This window comes from Leptodactylus fuscus, chromosome 8, assembly GCF_031893055.1.
Source record: "Leptodactylus fuscus isolate aLepFus1 chromosome 8, aLepFus1.hap2, whole genome shotgun sequence".
Taxonomy (NCBI): Eukaryota; Metazoa; Chordata; class Amphibia; order Anura; family Leptodactylidae; genus Leptodactylus; species Leptodactylus fuscus.
This window is the reverse complement of record NC_134272.1, coordinates 72,722,115-72,742,695: the sequence shown is the minus strand read 5'-3', so window position 1 is coordinate 72,742,695 and position 20,581 is coordinate 72,722,115. Positions and strand designations below refer to the sequence as shown.

Sequence of the window (20,581 nt, the reverse complement as noted above, 5' to 3'; positions counted from 1 at the left end):
TGATATAATACAATCCTATCACTTACTGCAGTTGGCCTCATCTGAAGAGTCCCGGCAGTTGACAATCCCATCACATCTCTGACTTGTATTGAAGCAGGCTCCACTGGCACAAGACAGCTGACTGCACACAGGATATTCTGCAAGTGGAAAGTGACAAGGGTTTCCATTCAGCACAATGCCATAAATAAGTCAAGACAACTTTAGTTTTCCTCCTGCACTTGCATTACACAACCTAGGGCGGGATTTATTAAGGCTGCCATTTCCTACCCCAGTCTTAATCCACTCCCCTGCTGGGCCAAGATTCTGAAGTATTATTATGAGGCTCTGGCAGGTCCTGTGAACCAGACTTGGTTAGCTGTGTTATCAGGAGGGATGCTACATGTATGAGAAGATAACCTGACCACAATAAGGATATCATGGCTGGTTATCAGGAGGACACTACATGTATGAGAAGATAACATGACCACAATAAGGACATCATGGCTGGTTATCAGGAGGACACTACATGTATGAGAAGATAACCTGACCACAATAAGGACATCATGGCTGGTTATCAGGAGGAGACTACATGTACGAGAAGATAACCTGACCACAATAAGGACATCATGGCTGGTTATCAGGAGGACACTACATGTATGAGAAGATAACCTGACCACAATAAGGACATCATGGCTGGTTATCAGGAGGAGACTACATGTACGAGAAGATAACCTGACCACAATAAGGACATCATGGCTGGTTATTAGGAGGACACTACATGTATGAGAAGATAACCTGACCACAATAAGGACATCATGGCTGGTTATCAGGAGGACACTACATGTATGAGAAGATAACCCGACCACAATAAGGACATCATGGCTGGTTATTAGGAGGACACTACATGTATGAGAAGATAACCTGACCACAATAAGGACATCATGGCTGGTTATCAGGAGGACACTACATGTATGAGAAGATAACCCGACCACAATAAGGACATCATGGCTGGTTATCAGGAGGACACTACATGGATGAGAAGATAACCTGACCACAATATGGCTGGTTATCAGGAGGACACTACATGTATGAGAAGATAACCCGATCACAATAAGGATATCATGGCTGGTTATCAGGAGGACACTACATGTATGAGAAGATAACCTGACCACAATAAGGACATCATGGCTGGTTATCAGGAGGATACTACATGCATGAGAAGATAATGCATCCACAATAAGGACATCATGGCTGGTTATCAGGAGGACACTACATGTATGAGAAGATAACCTGACCACAATAAATACAACATAGCTGGGTTTCAGAGTATAGAAAGTCCCCACATTCATGGTCGTATCCATTGGCAGACAATTAAGTCAACAGACTGTTATCACTAAGATGGTTAGAGGAAATTTTTAAAACTGCAAAATTTTGAATTCTTTATCTTTTCAAAAATGTTTAACCTTTAATTGTCTACAATTTTAAATATGATTATGTTCATGGAAAAACCATTTCAGTCATTCAATGCACACCTTAAATGGATTCTACAAGACTAGATATTGATGGCCTCTCCTTAGAATAGTTCATTAAGTGCATTAATTAATCCCTTAAGGGCTAAGCCAATTTTTGTATTTGTATATTTTCTCCTCCCCACATTCCAAGAGCCATAATTCACATGAGTTGCATGATGGTTTATTTTTTGTGGGTCAAGTTATACTTCATAATTCAATGTTCCCATACAATCCCTTGTGGCCAATACCGTATATGTAGTCACAGCACCTATCCCTAACCACTCGAAACTTTTTATTTCTTCCTACTATTCTAGTAATTCCTGGAGGACCGTATTTTCGAAATTTACAAAAAAAAAATTGAATATTTTTATACATTTTTAAAATTTTAATCTTATTATTGATAGTAGTCTTTGGAACTTAATCTGATTATTAAAAACTCTAGGCACAGAAGCTGACATTTTTAACCCCTTAAAGACCCCCTTCCGTACACTTTACAGTTCTCCTCTGACCTGTCATTACGAACGGTGAAATGTAAGGAATGTTATCATCGCACGGCGCCTCTAATGGTCATTTCACATAACACAGCTGCACACTGTTTGATGAATAAGACACTTCATCTACTCTAATTAAATGGGTTATGGGCTACAACATTGCTCAGATGTTTATCTTCGTCTGCATGGGTAGTTTTTCCTTCCCACTAATCCCATTAGCCGCAAAGTGGACTGTGCTTTAAAAACCCCTTGTCCCATTTTATGACATGTCCAGGAGCCGAGTTACTTAATATTGGGGAATTTTTCAGTTGACTGGCCACTTAAATAATGTACCATAGTGAGAGGCAAACTTGAGTTCTTATCTCCTGTGCAACTTGGATCTGTTTGCTGAACTATCCAAGACAGGATCACGGGGCCAAGAATAGTGTGTAAGACTCCTTGGGGATCTCTTTACTTTAAAGCACCAGTAGGACTTTGGAAGTAAAAAAAAAATCCCCTCCTTGACTTACTTGGGGATGGTTTCCTCTACTTAATTGAAGCCTTTGAAGTTAATCCAACAGATACAATTTTTTTCTCTCTCTCTCCTGTTTTCTACAAAGTGATTTTGGAGAATTGTGGAAGTGCTGAATTCAGTAATAAGAGTCTGGACAAAATACTCAGCGTGAACCTGATACATATGTTCCTGCAGAAGGTCGCGAAGGCAGCGCTTTGTGTGTACAAGATTTAATGAAAGGAGGAGAACAAATATTTTTTTTCTCGTTTCCAGTGCTCGACACATTGAAATACTAGACATATATTAAAGTAAATGCAATGGAATAGTGATGTCCCATCAGAGCTGAGGTTTACTGAGCGCCAATGCAGAAAATGTATGCAGATTGGCCAAGAATAAATGCACATAGAATTGATATATGGTGTGAGGAAACATCCTGCTTCCAAGAATAGAAGAAGTGTTAATGCTCTACTTTTGTCAATTAATAAAGCGAAGCGAATGAAGAAAAAAAGAAATCTAAATCCCATCAATATTAGGTGTGACCGTTGTCCTTCGCCTTCCATGAATTCTTCTCGGTACTTGCAGAAGGAACTTGGCAGGGAGGTTGTTCCCGTCGCCATCTTGGAGAACTAAGCACAGATCTTATGTGGATGTAGGCTTGCTCCAATCCATTTGTCTCTTTGTGTCATCCCAGACAGACTGGATGATGTTAAGATCAGGGTTATATCTGTGGGGGTCGTGTCATCACTTAAAGGATAAAGGTCATACCAAATATTTATGGGATTTAGATTTCTCTGTTGGTCATTCACTTCAAGTATTCCATGAACATAACCATATATACATTTGTAGACAATTAAAAGTTAATCATATTGGACATATATATATATATATATATATATATATATATATATATATATATTTAAAATTTTGCAGAATTTAGTGGATTTTCTCTAACCAACTTACTGGGACAGTCTTTTCTCTTCATTGGTTGCCAATGGATATGACCATGATGTGGGAAGTTTCTATGGTCAGGGACTTGTCAGAAACCCAGCCATAATTTTCTTATTGTGGTCAGGTTATCAGGAGAGGACACTACAGGTATGTGATAACCTGACCACAATAAGGACATCATGTCTGGTTATCAGGAGGACACTACATGTATGAGAAGATAACCCGACCACAATAAGGACATCATGGCTGGTTATCAGAAGGACACTACATGTATGAGAAGATAACCTGACCACAATAAGGACATCATGGCTGGTTATCAGGAGGGGACACTACATGTATGAGAAGATAACCCGACCACAATAAGGACATCATGGCTGGTTATCAGGAGGACACTATATGTATGAGAAGGTAACCCGACCACAATAAGGACATCATGGCTGGTTATCAGGAGGACACTACATGTATGAGAAGATAACCCGACCACAATAAGGACATCATGGCTGGTTATCAGGAGGACACTACATGCATGAGAAGATAACCCGACCACAATAAGGACATCATGGCTGGTTATCAGGAGGACACTATATGTATGAGAAGGTAACCCGACCACAATAAGGACATCATGGCTGGTTATCAGGAGGACACTACATGTATGAGAAGATAACCCGACCACAATAAGGACATCATGGCTGGTTATCAGGAGGGGACACTACATGTATGAGAAGATAACCCGACCACAATAAGGACATCATGGCTGGGTTTCCGATAAGTCCCAGACCATAGAAAGCAAAATTTGAAATTATTTTGAATTGCAAAAAGTTACCCCCTAACCATAACTTAGAGGGTTAACTTTCTGATTGGTGGTCTACTTTGCTATGAGAGATTGGGGGTGCAAACATGCACAGAGCCCTCCAGTCGGAGATGGTGACCCACCTTCTAGCACATTAAGGGACAAAGCACCATGACTTTTGCTAGAGGATCTCATGTTTAATCATATACACAGCCTATGATGTGATATTCTGACAATCACTTATCAAACACGTCATTATTTAATTACAAAATAACACTTACGGCAGTTGCGTTCGTCGGATCCATCTGTGCAGTCCTTCATTCGGTCACATTTATAAGCCCCGGGGATACACTGACCACTAAAGCATGTGAACTGCTGAGTAGAGCAAGTTCTCCCGGCTGCAAAATACAACCGATTATTGGCATACTGTTCTGTATAAAGTGTTTATCAGCCTTGAAAGTCCCAACAATTCTACAGTAAGATACCCAAAATGCAACCAATAATTTACAAAATAATAGTCAGTCTGCTCATCTAGGGAAATAGGAGATGTCTGTCTATAGAAGTGACTCTGTAAGATAAACAGGCACCCTCCACCTTGGAGATAAGGCCAAATACGTTACTATATAGGCATAAATAGCAAATGAATAACCTAAAAAGAAGACAGATATATGGAAATAAAACTAAAAGCAATAAAAAAAACAAAGCAGAAGATATCATGTAAGACACTTACGACAGTGCTGTTCATCAGAGCCATCATTACAGTCATTTTCATCATCACAGACCCAAGACTGAGCAATGCATTCACCGTCCCTGCACCGAAACTGATTCGAACCACAAGATCGTGGAGCTGATTCCATAAGGAGAGAATTTTATTAGTAATAGGCCATCTCCTAAATATTTGTTTGTCAACTCATGGAAACTTGGTCGAGTTTGCGCTACATTGATTATATCCAACATCAAAGCCACCAGTCCTTATCCTTGTGTACATACATCTATATAAAGAGGTTCTGTACATGGGCAATCTGTGGCATGATGTGACTGTTGCCAGCTGGTTACAATCTTGACCAAGACATGTCCCATACTCATATAAAGTAACTTTCTTCAATAAGATGCTATACAATAACTTGCACATGATTACAAAAGGCACATTTCACCACCTCTACAAACGCCAACTGCTTCTTCCTCGCTGATTCTGGCTCAGTTGGGATTTTTTCTCTAGCCCCCACCATTCCCAAGCAATCAGTGCTGTCAGTTTCAGCACCTGATATGCTAATTAGGCTCTATATAGTCAGATTGGCGGTCCCACGCAGTGTAATGAAGTCCAGGACCACCCAGATAACAGTTAAGAGCAGACTTGGACATTATATGGCCCACAGGCCACATTCACCACTCTAACTATCTCTGATCGGCCCATGTGAGATCGTTGTACAGGGGCGTTCCTCTAGTGCTCTGAGCACAGCATTGTCATCCATCCAGTGCTGCCTTTCTTCTGCCTAGTCGACTATTCTCTTCCTCTTCTTACATGAGACCACCACAAAATGGCCAGCGGACTTGCACAGTCAGCTGTTCTGTCAGCCATTTTGTGGTGGCTTCCTGTAAGAAGATGAGAAGAATGGCTGACGGAGCAGAAGAACTCTCACTTCCTCTTCTTCTACTGAACGTCACTTCCTTCACAAGGGAGCCAGAGCCAACAATTGCGCAATAGAATGCTGGCAGAAGTAAAAAGAAGCAGCGTTCTATTGCGCAGACATGGTTTCTGCCGACGTTCTATTGCACAAACGCCAGTTCCAGATCCCAGATGCGGGCAGAATAGGGGACAGCGGCACCATAAAGTCATCTCCAGGACGAGAAGACAGGTATGTATGATGGGTGGGGAGGGGGTTGGAGGACTGAATTAGTTAGCTTGCTAGTTAAATATGGCTAGCTGGGAAAACGGGGGTGGGTGTGAAGGAGGAAGTGAAAGGGGGGATCTGAGTGAACTGCAATGCATCATGGTAGTTGTAGTTTTGGAGAGCAGGAAGCTACACCAGGTAAACAAATGCAGAGGACAACAGGAGCTCCCAGAGAAAGCCATAAATCACTCAAAACACTGTGAAAGGTGCATTTATTAAGCCATCAATAGCACCAACAGACCTTTTCTAAAAAAAAAATATATATTTTTTTTTGCCCGGAAAATTCCTTTAACTATATTAGACAGGCCCTCTAAACCCATTCCAATTTCTCATGTGGCCCAATGGGAAAATTAATTGGCCACCCCTGATTAAGAGCCTACATAGCTTATTGAGTGTTGGAATTAACAGCACCAATTTCTCAGGCATGGTGGGGGCTAGAGAAAAAATTCCAACTGTGCTTGAATCAGTGGAGCAGCACTTACTGAAGGATACATTGATTTGGAGTTGGTAGAGGTGGTGAACATTTTCAGCAGTAGATATCAGCCCTGCTCATAGTAATCCTTCTCCATGCTGAGCCCAAGAAGATATCAAAAAGTTCAATACACAGTCAAGGGGTCACTTTATTGCCCCAACTGAGCTTATAGACTCTCCAGGACTAGTGGATTTTCTTCTAGAAATACTAAAGACTACAGTTATAGTTTAATAATGTCACACATTGTCCCCTATGAAGGGTCACGCCACATGACCAATATGAAAGGGGTTAAGGGGTTGACTAATAAATACCCAAACCATGCCAACGGGGCACAACTTCATATCACCTTCGAGCCCTGGTCGCCCTGGGTAGCAAATGAAACTTCCCAGCACGGCCCATACTGCACTACTTCACCCAGCGGCGCTGCTTACCTACATTGTGAGTCTATTATCCGTCTCTCTTCGGCATTGGTCACATGGTAATGGCGTGGCATTGTGTCGCACCACAACAGCCAAGTGTGCACTTGGCCTAACACAGTCACTTGTTTGTTCATTACAAGAATCTGTTCATTATAAAGTACTAAGCAACCGCCCAAGCATCCCTTTGAAGGTATTAGAAATCAGCTCTGACATCCGGGATCTGACCTTGCTCCATTATATATTTCCACTTTCCAAAGTTTCTTTTTGGCTCACATAAGTATGTACAAAGTGCCGGTAATTCTTTTACAAATGTAACCTTACTTATACAATCCCTCCCGAAACCAAAGCACCAACGACAGAAATAAGTCGCCGCGCTCGCCTCTTATGTCAAGTTCTATTCAGTACATTCAGCTCCCACACAGGTTATCAACCAGCTTTCCCAGACACCTGAATGGTAAATCTGTAGAGGGACGCGTGACTGTGTAACTAAATGGTTTTGCTTTTCAGGGGTCTGGGCAAGTAGAGCGGTCGGATATAGATTACACTTACGACAGCCAGATTCATCGGAGTTATCCGGACAATCTGCAGATCCATCGCACCTCCAGCTTAGTGAAATACAGCGGCCGCTGGAACAGCGAAACTCACTGGATGAGCATCCTAGAAGGGACAAGCACAAAATCGTCAGTAATGTCAGTAATGTCTGCTGAGTGTTAGAATAAAGTTATTTCATATTAAAGAAACTCGAAAATTATTTTGCGCCAAAGCCAAGAATGGCTACAAAAGGAATGGAAAATATATAGGAAGTTCTTATACTTCTCCCTTCTGCTCAATCCACTCCTGGCTTTGGCTCAAAAAAACGCAGCAAAATCAGCAATAACAAAATCTGTGTTACGTAAAGTGGAGCCTCAGCCTGAAAAAGAGTTTTCATTTACCACCTCCACCAACTCTAACTCTTTCCATCCTTCATTGATTCCAGTGCAGTTGTAATTTTTTCACTAGTCCCCATCGTTCCCTATTGGCCATTGCAGTTAGTTTCGACAGTCAATATGCTAATGAGCCCCCGACTGTCTTGTGGCAGAGAACCTAATTAGAATATTAGGTTCTGAAAATAACAGTACTGATTGCTCAGGAATGGTGGGGGCTAGAGAAAAAATTTCCAACTGTGCTGGAATCAATGTAGCAGCAACTAGCGAAGGATACAAAGAGTTGGAATTGGTGGAGGTGGTGAACGGTCCCCTTTAACACTGATAGCTTGCTGCGGAAAGATATCTTATCACAGAACACAAGAAAAGTTACCGGAAAAGTTCTGTGATAAGTGTCAAGTTGAACTTTGCCATATCGGTCATCGATGTGACTTGTTATTATTAGGGCTAACTGTATATAGAACCGGTGTGACAGATATAACAAGGTGATGCAACTCACATGACAGCATTCAGTTTCCACTGGAATATATGGGCTATGGGGTAGCGAGAACTTGTGCTGGATCCCCTTCCCCAGGGAAATCTATCAATGAAGGTGTGCAGGATTGACCCTCAGGTTTCTGGATAGGGCATAGCAAACTGAACAAACTCAAGGCCAAAGTCCAAAGTGGCCAAACCTATCATCATGAATGGGGGACCCATGTGAATCTTTCTTATGGAGCCTTCTAGATATGGTTAAATACTACATTGTTCATCCTCCATTAACATGCCAAATCAATCACATGCCATTTAATGGAAAAAATATAATGTCAAAGTAATGGAAAAACAATGGTTAAATGACAAGACCATGCACCTATCATTTCAGATGTGCCATGTGTTGGAAAAAATCCGATATAATTAGCAAATGTCAATCAATTCAACATTTTATACCATCCTTGGTCAGAGCGGTCCTGATCTTCCTATATAATGTGTATGAGCGCCTTTAGCTGCAGTATAGCGAGTGACCAGTTGTTGTGCAGTATACATATAGCCGTCTAGCCCGGGCCCACAGGAGGTGGTGACCTGTCTGAAGACGGACCTGACTAGTCCGATCCTTTCAATATGTCAGTGACGGCAAGGCTGGATAGGACACAGGTATATGGCAAAGAAATGGGGCATACAATGAGAATGGGATAACTCCGCCAGCAGAATTAGGTAGGGTAGCGGTAAAATATTACAGTAATGCTAATAGTGATCACATAAATCGCTTTTCCTTTAATATTCTTAAAAGTGACCATACACATCAGAAAGCAATCCCACACCGCCCCCCATACACCTGCTGAGTGTATACGTCTTGTGAATGGAGGAGTAAGCTGGTGCCAGACACCTCTAGTGGCGGCTTATCTTCCCCTAGAGTCAAAGGATAGGGCATGTTGACACTGAACAGCACTATCCTTCTTTTTCTTGGTATTTGTCTTGGAGGAGAGAGTCAGGAGGTCTCATACACATTACATGTACTTCTAAGGCTAAGTGTGCAGTAAGAGCCATTTTTAGGCCCTACTGTCCTCAAATATTGATTCCCAATCCGCAAAAAACATGTCCGCATGTCATCCGCAATCATGGATCAGCAAAAAGACTTGTATGATCCCCTACACTTGTCTGTTCTGCAAATGCAGGTAAAAATAGGACAACTTGTGGTCCTTGAATACGGCACGGACATATGGTCGCAAAAATTGCAGTTGTGTGTATGGTCCCATAGAAGTACAAGTGTCCGAACTTGTGGATTCACAATCGGGGATGAAGGAGGCATAAAAATCTATGAAAGATTATTGGGGTATTTACACAGTTGTGTTTATAACGAATCGCCCTATTTTTGGCTTTTTTCACAGATCCTGGGCAGTGGGTCTCCCCGTGATCAGGAGGATGTCAGACTAAAAGTTCCCCTAAACCCTCCTTGTGAATGGTTGAGTTACTGGTGCTCCATTCACTTCTATGGGGCTGCCGAGACTGTAATCTCCAGCAACGCCCATAGCCCCATAAAAATCAATGGAGCACCAACCATACATGTGCAAAAAAAAGAGCTCAGATCTTTGGCTGGGACGAATACATGGTACCGCTGCTCCATTTGCAAGGGGGACTTTGTATACATCTGTATATAAGCAATTAAAATAAATAAAATATTATATTTGGGACTTGATATTAATGCAGTTTGCTAATGATATATGTATAAAGATACTCATATGTGTTGCGAGTATCTGGCATGGTCTAATATATACACCATGACTGTGTTCTCCCTCTATACAGTAGATACAGGTCCCTGCAGCAGGTCAGTGATATATCAGCCCTGCTAGGTGCTAAAAGCTCATTTCTCCATGTAATTCATGTATCTGATTGTCGAGCTGTGACATTCTGATTTATAATGTATGTTGCAAGTGGTCAGAAATTTCCTTTGGGCTAATGGTGGTACAGGGTGGTACAGAAATATGTGAACACCGAAATACCTTCTATGGAATAATGTATGGTGGAGGGTGGTGGTGCAGGTCTGGGGTTGGTGGTGCAGGGCTCTTATCAAACCACCTTTATAGCACAACAGACTCCCCAGCACAAAACACTTTCAAGGAATGTACAAATGCAGCCTGGAATCCCTGAGCTCTATCAGCGGCCGGACAAGATTACTGGCTTTCTTAAGCCTGTCGATTAAAAAATATACTGATAAGTGTTTAATTAAAGTGAACTTAACACTTCCCCAGGCTGTAATTATAGGAGATATAGACATCAAATAAAGCCTATATAGCAGCAGGTACAGGCACAATACACCGAGATAGTACATGTGGCTCTATGTGTATAGGGGATGGATGGCAAGTATAAGGTCACCTGATTAATAATGAGGATAGACAGATAGATAGATAGATAGATAGATAGATAGATAGATAGATAGATAGATAGATAGATAGATAGATAGATATTACATAGATAGGAGATGATAGATAAATAAATAAATAGATAGATAGATAGATAGATAGATAGATAGATAGATAGATAGATAGATATTACATAGATAGGAGATGATAGATAAATAGATAGATAGATAGATAGATAGATAGATAGATAGATGATAGGCAGATAGATAGATAGATAGATAGATAGATAGATAGAAAGATAGATAGATATTACATAGATACGAGATGATAGATAGATAGATAGGAGATAGATAGATAGATAGATAGATAGATAGATAGATAGAAAGGAGATAGATAGATAGATAGATAGATAGATAGATAGGAGATAGATAGATAGATAGATAGATAGATAGATAGATAGATGATAGATAGATAGATAGATAGATAGATAGATAGATAAATGATAGATAGATAGATAGATAGATAGATAGATAGGAGATAGATAGATAGATAGATAGATAGATAGATAGATAGGAGATAGATAGATAGATAGATAGATAGATAGATAGATGATAGATAGATAGATAGATAGCTAGCTAGATAGATAGATAGATAGATAGATAGATAGATAGATAAATGATAGATAGATAGATAGATAGATAGATAGATACCAATAGCAATGTGTCTATCTATCTATCTATCTATCTATCTATCTATCTATCTGTAATAGAAAATGTAGGAGCATCCTGCACACAGCACAAAGGTAATTACTACTATTGTTACTATAGACTAATACATACAAATAAAATATATAAACATAGAGAGAGAGAGAGAGAGAGAGAGATAGCAGTAGCTAGATAGATAGATAGATAGATAGATAGATAGATAGATAGATAGATGGACCAATACATACATACAGTATATATATATATATATATATATATATACACACACACACACATTGACATTGGACAAGCCTACATCCACAGATGTGGGCTTAGTTCTCCAAGATGGTGGGAACAAACCCCCCCCTTCCCCCGCTGAGCTCTGCCAAAAACTGTCTGCAAGTGTATCAAGAAGAATTGATGGAAGACAAAGCGCAAAGGTCACACCAAATATTGATGGGATTTACGTTTCTCTTTTTTTCATTGACTTCATTGTGTTGACTTAAAAAAATAAACCATTAACACTCCTATTTTAAAAGCATTCTTACTTTGTAGCATTTTTAAAAAAAAAAAAAAAAAAAAAACTTGCCTAAAACTTTTGCACACATCAGCACTTAAAAGCTAAATCTACAGCTAATTTTTACCTCAACATATAAAAGCTACAGATACTGCCCAAATACTAAAATCTGCTCGGAAGTATCTATAGCGCACAGAAAGTTCCACAGACTGACTGAGCGCCGAGGTTTCCCCCTGGCTGAGCATTAGCCCGGACGCCATGTGAAGGTAACATTTAGTTAGGTTGAAAATCAGTGAAGAGAAAACTGCTTCACACTCAAGATTAACAAATGAATGAACTCACAAAAGCAAATATCTGGGGGAAGGGTGAGACGTGGCCGACTAGCAAGTACAAATCAGCTTTAGGTGCCAGGTTTACATTTTCTAGGCAATGGCATAATAGAAATGGATCCTACTCCAGAAAATGTCTGACGAGAAGTCCGGCAACAATAAAACATCGAAAAAGTTATTTAAAAAAACACGCAAGTGTTGCCAAAATTTCTGATGATGTCATCACCATTTGTTGTGATGACATCATCACATTTACTGTATTAGGAATTTCAAGCAGCGCCAAAGGGGTTCAGCGTATAGTGCTAGGGATCATGTTTGCATGGATCACCATGGATTCCAAGCCTTCATTTTTTTTAAATGGACCCCCTCCACCAACCAAAACTTCTTCAATAGATTCTGGTGCCGTTGGAATTTTTCCTCTAGTCCTGACTGTTCCTGAGCAATCAATGCTGTTTCCAGTACCCAATATTCTTATGAGATGGGAGGTCCTAGGCTGTCTGCTCTCGTTCAGGACCACCCACTTGACGATACAAAGCCTAATTAGCATATTAGAAATGATTGCTCAGGTGGGTGGGGGCTAGAGAAAAAAATTCCAATTGCAACAGAATCAATGGAGCAGTGTCTATTGAGGGATGCAAAGAGCTGGAGTTGGTGGGGGTGATGAAAGGATCCCTTTAAGAAGCAAACGGCTTCCTTTGACTTAAAAGGGCTGTATGGGATTGGAAAAGCGTTTCAGTCTTCTCCAGGAACAATGCCATTCTTTTCTTTAGGCTGTGCCTGGTAGTTCAGGTCAACCCCCTCAACCATTAAGGTGATGAAAAACTTATCTCTCCTTAGAATAAAGGCTTTTTTGTCCCCAACTTCTGTCAAACGACCGCTGAGGAACATCTTATTATGGCCATCATAGGCATCATGGTCCCATCACAATCACATGGTTCGTTCACCCTTAGGCTCATGCGTATGTCCAGTTTAAAGGGGTTGTCCCATCATGGAAACTTAGTCCTAAACACAGGACAGTGAATAAGTGTCTGATTGCCAGGTTTCCCAGAGGAGAACATGCAAACATGTAGATGTCGAACCCAGGACACCATCGCTGCAAAGCAAGTGCCACCCCAGATCAGTGATGTCTAGCACTGGGTACCTACACCAGTCACCTGTTTGAAGAGGTTGTAACACTGAGATGAACACTGTGGTCTCTTTACTGTTTACCAAGCACAGCGCCATACATTGTATAGTGGCTGTGCATGGTACTGCAGTCACTTGAATGGGTCTGAGCTGCAAACAGGACTGTGAAGTGGAAGCTCAAGTGCTATGGCTGCTTCAAACAGCTGCTTTGTAGGAGTTCACAAGAATAAATTATGAATATTAAACCTCTATAAAAAAAAAAAGAAAAAAGCACTTGTAGCTAAATGTTGGTGTGGATTCTATATCCACAATTCTAAAACAAACGTGATGTGTGAATCTAGTCTAAAATATCAGGATACAAGTTTATAGATACTGAAGATGTCGTTCACACTGTATATCAATATTTGGCTTGGATTTTTATACATAGAAGAGCCATTGTCAATTGTCATGTTGTATTTACATATGTCATGTGTCCGTCATGTTCATGTCATATATGCAGAGTACATGGACATTACACGGACACATCCGCCCTATCAGCTATCGTATACCTCCCTATCCATTGTGTATTGCCAACCCTGAGCCATTGTCACCTATACGCATACGTGTACGGGGTGCCAGATGTTTTTTGGATACTCTATATACTAGGTGTCTGAAATTGCCTGTAAATCTTCTCTAGCACACTCTTCACATATTCCCATCCTCTGTACTTTATATTACAGAAACCGCAGGGTTAAAATTCACCCTGCTGGTTTATAGGAAATCCTTCCATACAGATATCTCCAAGCTCAACTGTGATGGAGGAAGAGATATGATCTAGTCCGTGCAGCACCGAGGACAGCACCAGTCCTGTGTAGCTAATGGGGGATGAGGCCGATGGCAACAAAATGACAATATCATATTATTATGTAACCAGCAATACTGATAGACATCTACAGCTACAACTGTATTTTTTGGTAAAATACTGTACACCATCCGGTGTTGTATGTATATATTGTAGCCTATTCAATGTACAATGACAGTTCTATACTGTTACAATTTCTCCTTGCTGTCAGTGAATGGAAACCATCTGTTATATATCTAGATGTTGGAATTGCATTCAAGCTTTCAAGTAGAGCATTAGCAATGCAGTTTTCCCATTGTAACCATATGATTCAGGGGATTCAAAGCAATGGCTGCCTATCCACATCATAATATTTCTAAAAGGGTCACAACATGACAAGGCTTGTATAAGTGAGATACAGTAACCCACTTATGTGCATTGGTTAAATAATAATAGTGTTGGTGGTGGTGGTGGTGGTGGGGGGGGGGTTATGATCTCCTAATAGCCCAGGCACGTGAGCTATGGCTTCTACTATTTGAGCCAAAAAGGAGATTTTTGGCTAACCAATGACTACGTGCTATGCTACACTTTAGTAACATGCTTGGCTGACTCTGCTGGTAATTCTATAAAAGCTGGGGAGATAAGTGGATGCCAGGCATATCGCCACCTAACATGGGGGGGGGGGGGTCAACTTGGATTGGAAAGCTGCAAACTGGCCAATCTATTTGTTTCTGGCATTAGAAATTAGACGGTGATCTGGCAGCCCCCACTGGGCAAAATTGCCAGACTCTGCCATATAATTATGTAATATATCGAACATTTATATCTACATTTATTGTGTCCCATTAACTTGAGTATCATGTACCGGGCTGGGCCTCTTCCAATGGGACTCGGCTCCTTCAATAAACTGATCAGTGACAATGGCAGGAATCGGTCCCATCAATCTGATGATCTGCACATAGGTCATCATTATTACTAAAGTCCTTGAAAACCCTTTCAATAAGAGTAATATGAGACTATTACCAAAGCCCAGCATATCAACCCAGCCCTGCAAATAGATAGGTTACTGTCAGCAGAACCAGCATATCACCCCAGCCCTGCAGATAGATAGGTTAGTGTCACCAGAACCAGCATATCACCCCAGCCCTGCAGATACATAGGTTAGTATCACCAGAACCAGCATATCACCCCAGCCCTACAGATAGATAGGTTACTGTCACCAGAACCAGCATATCACCCCAGCCCTGCAGATAGATAGGTTAGTGTCACCAGAACCAGCATATCACCCCAGCCCTGCAGATAGATAGGTTAGTGTCACCAGAACCAGCATATCACCCCAGCCCTGCAGATAGATAGGTTAGTGTCACCAGAACCAGCATATCACCCCAGCCCTGCAGATACATAGGTTACTGTCACCAGAACCAGCATATCACCCCAGCCCTGCAGATAGATATTTTAGTGTCACCAGAACCAGCATATCACCCCAGCCCTGCAGATAGATAGGTTAGTGTCACCAGAACCAACATATCACCCCAGCCCTGCAGATAGATAGGCTAGTGTCACCAGAACCAACATATCACCCCAGCCCTGCAGATAGATAGGCTGTGATTACCAAAACCAGCATATGTACCAAGCCCACAGATAGATAGGTTAGTGTCACCTAAATCAAACAGTGTTTTCTCCTTGTGAATCAGTGTTCTAATTTCTGAGCTATAGCCAATTTTGTCAATATGCAGATGAGCTCTTTGGAGCTATAAGGATTTTGCTGTTGTTCCAAAGAGGTAAGTCTAACCTATCTATCTGTGGGCTTGTTAGATATGCTGGTTCTGGTGACCATAACCTATCTATCTGCAGGGCTGGGTAGATATATTGTGTTCTGGTGACCCTAGTCTATCTATCTGTAATGCTGGGGTGATATGCTGGTTCTGCTGACCCTAACCTATCTACCTGTGGGCTGTGTAGATATGCTGGTTCTGCAGACTCACTTTTCTCTAAATGATCCTGCTATACTATACGCTGAATAATTCTATGTTTCATTGACATGGAAACTTAAACACCTATTTATATTAATTGGTTTGGTGCAAGTGATACTGGCATTGGCTACCAAGGGCATCCTGGATGCCATCTGTGGGCAGTTTTCTTGCTAAGGAATGTGTCCTAAAATAACACATCAATTTTCACTCTAAATCACTTGGAATAGACTGCTAGACAACAGTTATAGAAGACAATAGAGCTTCAGTACTAGGCTGGAAATGAGAATGCTGATTGGGCAATAGACCAGAAATGAGTTACAAAATCTTTTATAGCGCAAGATTATCAGGTCAAAAGTTCCCGCAGCGTAATGACTAGTGGACAGACAATGTTACCCTCCAAAGGGGGGTCATTAATAGCAATACGTCCGTCTAATCTCAGGAAATGAGACACAAGTGTCGCCATCATTTATCTTGCCCATATCACTGATCACTATTAATAAACAAGCAAGCAATAGTATGGCGGTGTAATACAAAGAAGAGGAAAGAGTATACGGCAAACAATTCATATCTGCTACAGTTACCTCCTGACCGATATATAACCGTTCCCCATAAGGGCTCATGCATATAGAAGATACAATATAAGATAAGATAAGATAAGATATAAAGACGTATTATGGCCCTTCTTGGATTCTATATGTCTATACTGGGTTTTCCAGAACATAAATATTATTGACATACCCTCAGGATGTCACCAATATGCGATTGGTGGGGATCCAACGACCGGGATCCCTACAGATAAGCTATTTGAAGAGGCCAAGGTGCCAGTGTACAATATATATGGTCAGGGGCTTCACTAGGAATGGCGGGGCCACATGGCGAACTGTTCAGTATAATAATCAGAGATCCAGGAGAAGATACAAACATAAAAAACACTGTTAGTTACTAGAGATGAGCGAACACTATTCGAAACAGCCGTTTCGAATAGCACACTCCCATAGAAATGAATGGACGTAGCCGGCACGCAGGGGGTTAAGCAGCCGGCCACCGGCAAAGTCTGTTACAAATAGTGTTCGCTCATCTCTATTAGTTACCTCTCCCTGCTGATGTCAGCCATCTTCAATGATGGAAGAGACATCACTTGAGCCAGGGCTTGCATCGCAACGCATAAGGAAACAAACCTCGGCCTTCCAAAGCCAGGAGAGGTAAGTAACAGGCTTTTTTATGTTACTTCACCTCTCCTAGCCCTCTGATCATTATATTCCGGGGGCCATGAGCAGGAGCCAGGATCGGTAAGTAAATAGGACTCGTAACTATTTAAAAAAACACAAAAAATATGTAGCGGTAGCGGCTGCCGGGCCCCCTAATGTCCTGGGCCCTGTGGCAGCCGCTACCACTGCTTCTATGGTAGTTACGCCCTGTATATGGTGTTGTGCTCGGTATTCAATGAAGAGATCACAGTTCTCTTCAATCTATACGTCAGTCGGGTCCTGGGTGTCGGACCTCACCAATCACTTATAGATGACCTGTCCTAAAAAAAATAGGTCATCAGTATGTGTGTCTCAGAAAACTCCTTTAACACTAATCTCTAATTTATAATATTTTTTAGAATTTCATTTAGAATTTTCGGACTGATGTTCATCATTCAATGGTATAGAAGTGCTATGTATGGTGATGTGTTTGGTATTCAGTGAAGAGGATGCAATTCTTACCCGAACTCTATGGTCTCTTTAACCAGCTGATCATTCAGGGTCCTGGGTGTAAGACCCCCTACCACATAGAGATGACCTATCCTACAACCAGATCATAACTATGTATGTCTCAGAAAGCTCCTTTAAAGGGGTTGTCCCACGTCGCATACTCACCAGTCTTCGTTGTTGCAAAATCTTCTGTCTTCCGGATTTGTTGCGTCATTGGTGGGCGGGGTCACAAATGCAAAGCCAAGTGGCAAGATGCCGCTGGCCCTGCGTGCACGCTCATAGACCAGTCTAGCCTTCACAATGCGAATACAGACCCGATATCCGCCTCTCTCTATTACAGCGGGTGCCGGGTCTGTATTCGCATTGTGAAGACTAGACTGGTCTATGAGCGTGCACTCAGGGCCTATGCATATGTGAATATGTGACCCGGCATCCGCTGCAATAGAGAGGCGGATGCCGGGGAGTGTAGACGCCGGCACAGACGCCCAGCACAGATGCACATACGCCAGAACAGATGCACATACGCCAGCACAGGTGCCAGCAACATCGCTATGCTTCTGCCCTGCATGAAGCCAGCAGCGGCAGGAGCAATGCTGCTATTCCGGGGGGGGGGGGGGGGGGATGGGGGCGGAGGAGCGGAATAACAGCAACGCTTCTGCCGCTGCTGGCTTCTTGCAGGGCAGAAGCATAGCCATGTTGCTGGCATCTGTGCTGGCGTCTAACCGTCCCCGGCATCTGCCTCTCTATTACAGCGGATGCCGAGTCTGTATTGGTGGCCCCTTCCCCCCAAAGGGTAAACTACCCCCCCCTCCAGGCTCGCTCCCGTGCACTTAGCCCCTCCTCCCTCCCCCCTCAGAGCAGCAGATACATCACTTGACTTATGACCAGATAAGTCAAGGGATGTGTCCCAAAAAAATGAATAAAGTGAGATAGTGGACAAACAAAGCAGTTTTGCTAAAGCAATGTATTTAGGAAAAGTCTTACATTCACATTAACAAACAGTATAGATAGGATCCTTGTGATGGGACAAGGGATGTGATGGGACCCCTTTAACACTAATCTCTAATTCATATTATTTTTTAGAATCTTTTCAAAATTTTGCAGGGGATATTTGATTCTTTATTTGTAAACATCTTGAAAAACAATAAATACCTAAAAAAAAAAAAAAACAGAGACATCTGTAGAAACATCAATACTGGGGGACGTAACTTAGGGCAGGTTCACATCTGCGCCCGGTCTCCGGTTTAGCCAATCCGGATGGTTTCCACCTTCTGCCCTTCGAAACTGGACAGGGGACGGAAACCCGACGGTCATCTTTCAAGCCCATTCATTTGACTGGGTTTGCAGAGGTGACCACCCGTGTGCGTGGGGAAATCGTTTTTTTTAGCCAGACACAAAGTCGGATATGCAATGAATGGGACTGATCTTCCACATGGCCCGGTGACCAATGGTCGTGCTGTCATTACTCGAGAAGTAGAAAGCAGCCATGTTTCCTAATACTAGACAACCCCTTTAACAAACCATCCCCTAAGAACTAGTTCACAAGCAGCTGTAAAATTAATAAGATTTATCGTCCATTTCTGATTGTTAATGATTGTGCAAATTTACCCAAATTTGCACCTACGATTGTGGATTTCCCAGGGGCCAGTTTGATCTTTTGAGCCAGTAAACCGGTGTATATGAGGCTCAAAGTAGAGGATGTTCGTCACGACTGACATTTACGTCATATATCCGCTATAAACACATTAATAAATACGCTCCTGTATATTTCAGTGGATGCAGCTTAAGTTAATATGTTACCAATTTGTGAATTTACAGGAACCACAACCTGACACGTCATAAAATCCATTGAATTCCCACTGATGACCATTAGGCCTTTCACAAACATTCTTCCATAATAATGAGGTGAAAGTGGACGATACTTAGAAAGGAGGAAGGACAAACAATTTAAGCCCCATTCTCTTTCAGGACCAAAATGGAGGGTCATTTTCATAACAATGCTGGTTTGTGTTTATGCAGATATTATTATAGAACAACAATAGAGACATTGTTACAGCAATGATTGCCAGGCCTTCTAATGTTTATCATGGAAATTATCCCAAAATTCCTATAAATCAAGTGGAGGCTTCACAAACTTCAAGCTCCTTGACATTTACAAGCTAGACAAGACATCAAGACAAGACTCATCTCAAGGCAACATTGTCTAGGATGTATAGAGAAGAGAAGAGAAGAGAAGAGAAGAGAAGAGAAGAGAAGAGAAGAGAAGAGAAGAGAAGAGAAGAGAAGAGAAGATAATCCTTTAGTAGTCCCACCATGGGGAAATGCAGTATGGTCACAAGATGTAGTTTACAATACAAACCAATGGGGTTCAGTAACCTCTAAGTAAGTTAATAAGGAGATCTGAAGACATGAACTAATGTTCTCTGCGCATGTACTGTGATGACACTCCATGGAAAACACACGGACCCCATTATAGTCTATGAGGTCCATGTGCTGTCATAAGCTCTCCACTTGTCAATGCGTTCAGTATTCCATTTGGGGGGGTCCCCATGCAGACTCCTTGAACGGAATACTGAACGCAGATGTGAACCAGGCCCAACTAGGGTGTCAACCACTGTTCTAGTGATTTTGGTAATCCCAACGCTGCAACCTTTGTCAATC

The 20,581-nt window shown here is 41.7% G+C and overlaps 1 protein-coding gene across 2 annotated transcripts in view; it reads right to left on the bottom strand.

Moving 5' to 3' along the window:
* The window catches only part of LRP2 (LDL receptor related protein 2), a 116,285-nt gene that overhangs the window by 80,906 nt on the left and 14,798 nt on the right, over positions 1-20,581 (bottom strand). For both annotated transcript variants that reach the window (XM_075284211.1, XM_075284212.1), the window contains exons 2-5: positions 7,545-7,652; positions 4,943-5,059; positions 4,494-4,610; positions 27-137 (exon numbers count right to left, since the gene is read on the bottom strand). In XM_075284211.1, the coding sequence (XP_075140312.1) occupies positions 27-137; positions 4,494-4,610; positions 4,943-5,059; positions 7,545-7,652 (453 nt within the window). The remainder of the gene's footprint in view (positions 1-26; positions 138-4,493; positions 4,611-4,942; positions 5,060-7,544; positions 7,653-20,581) is intronic.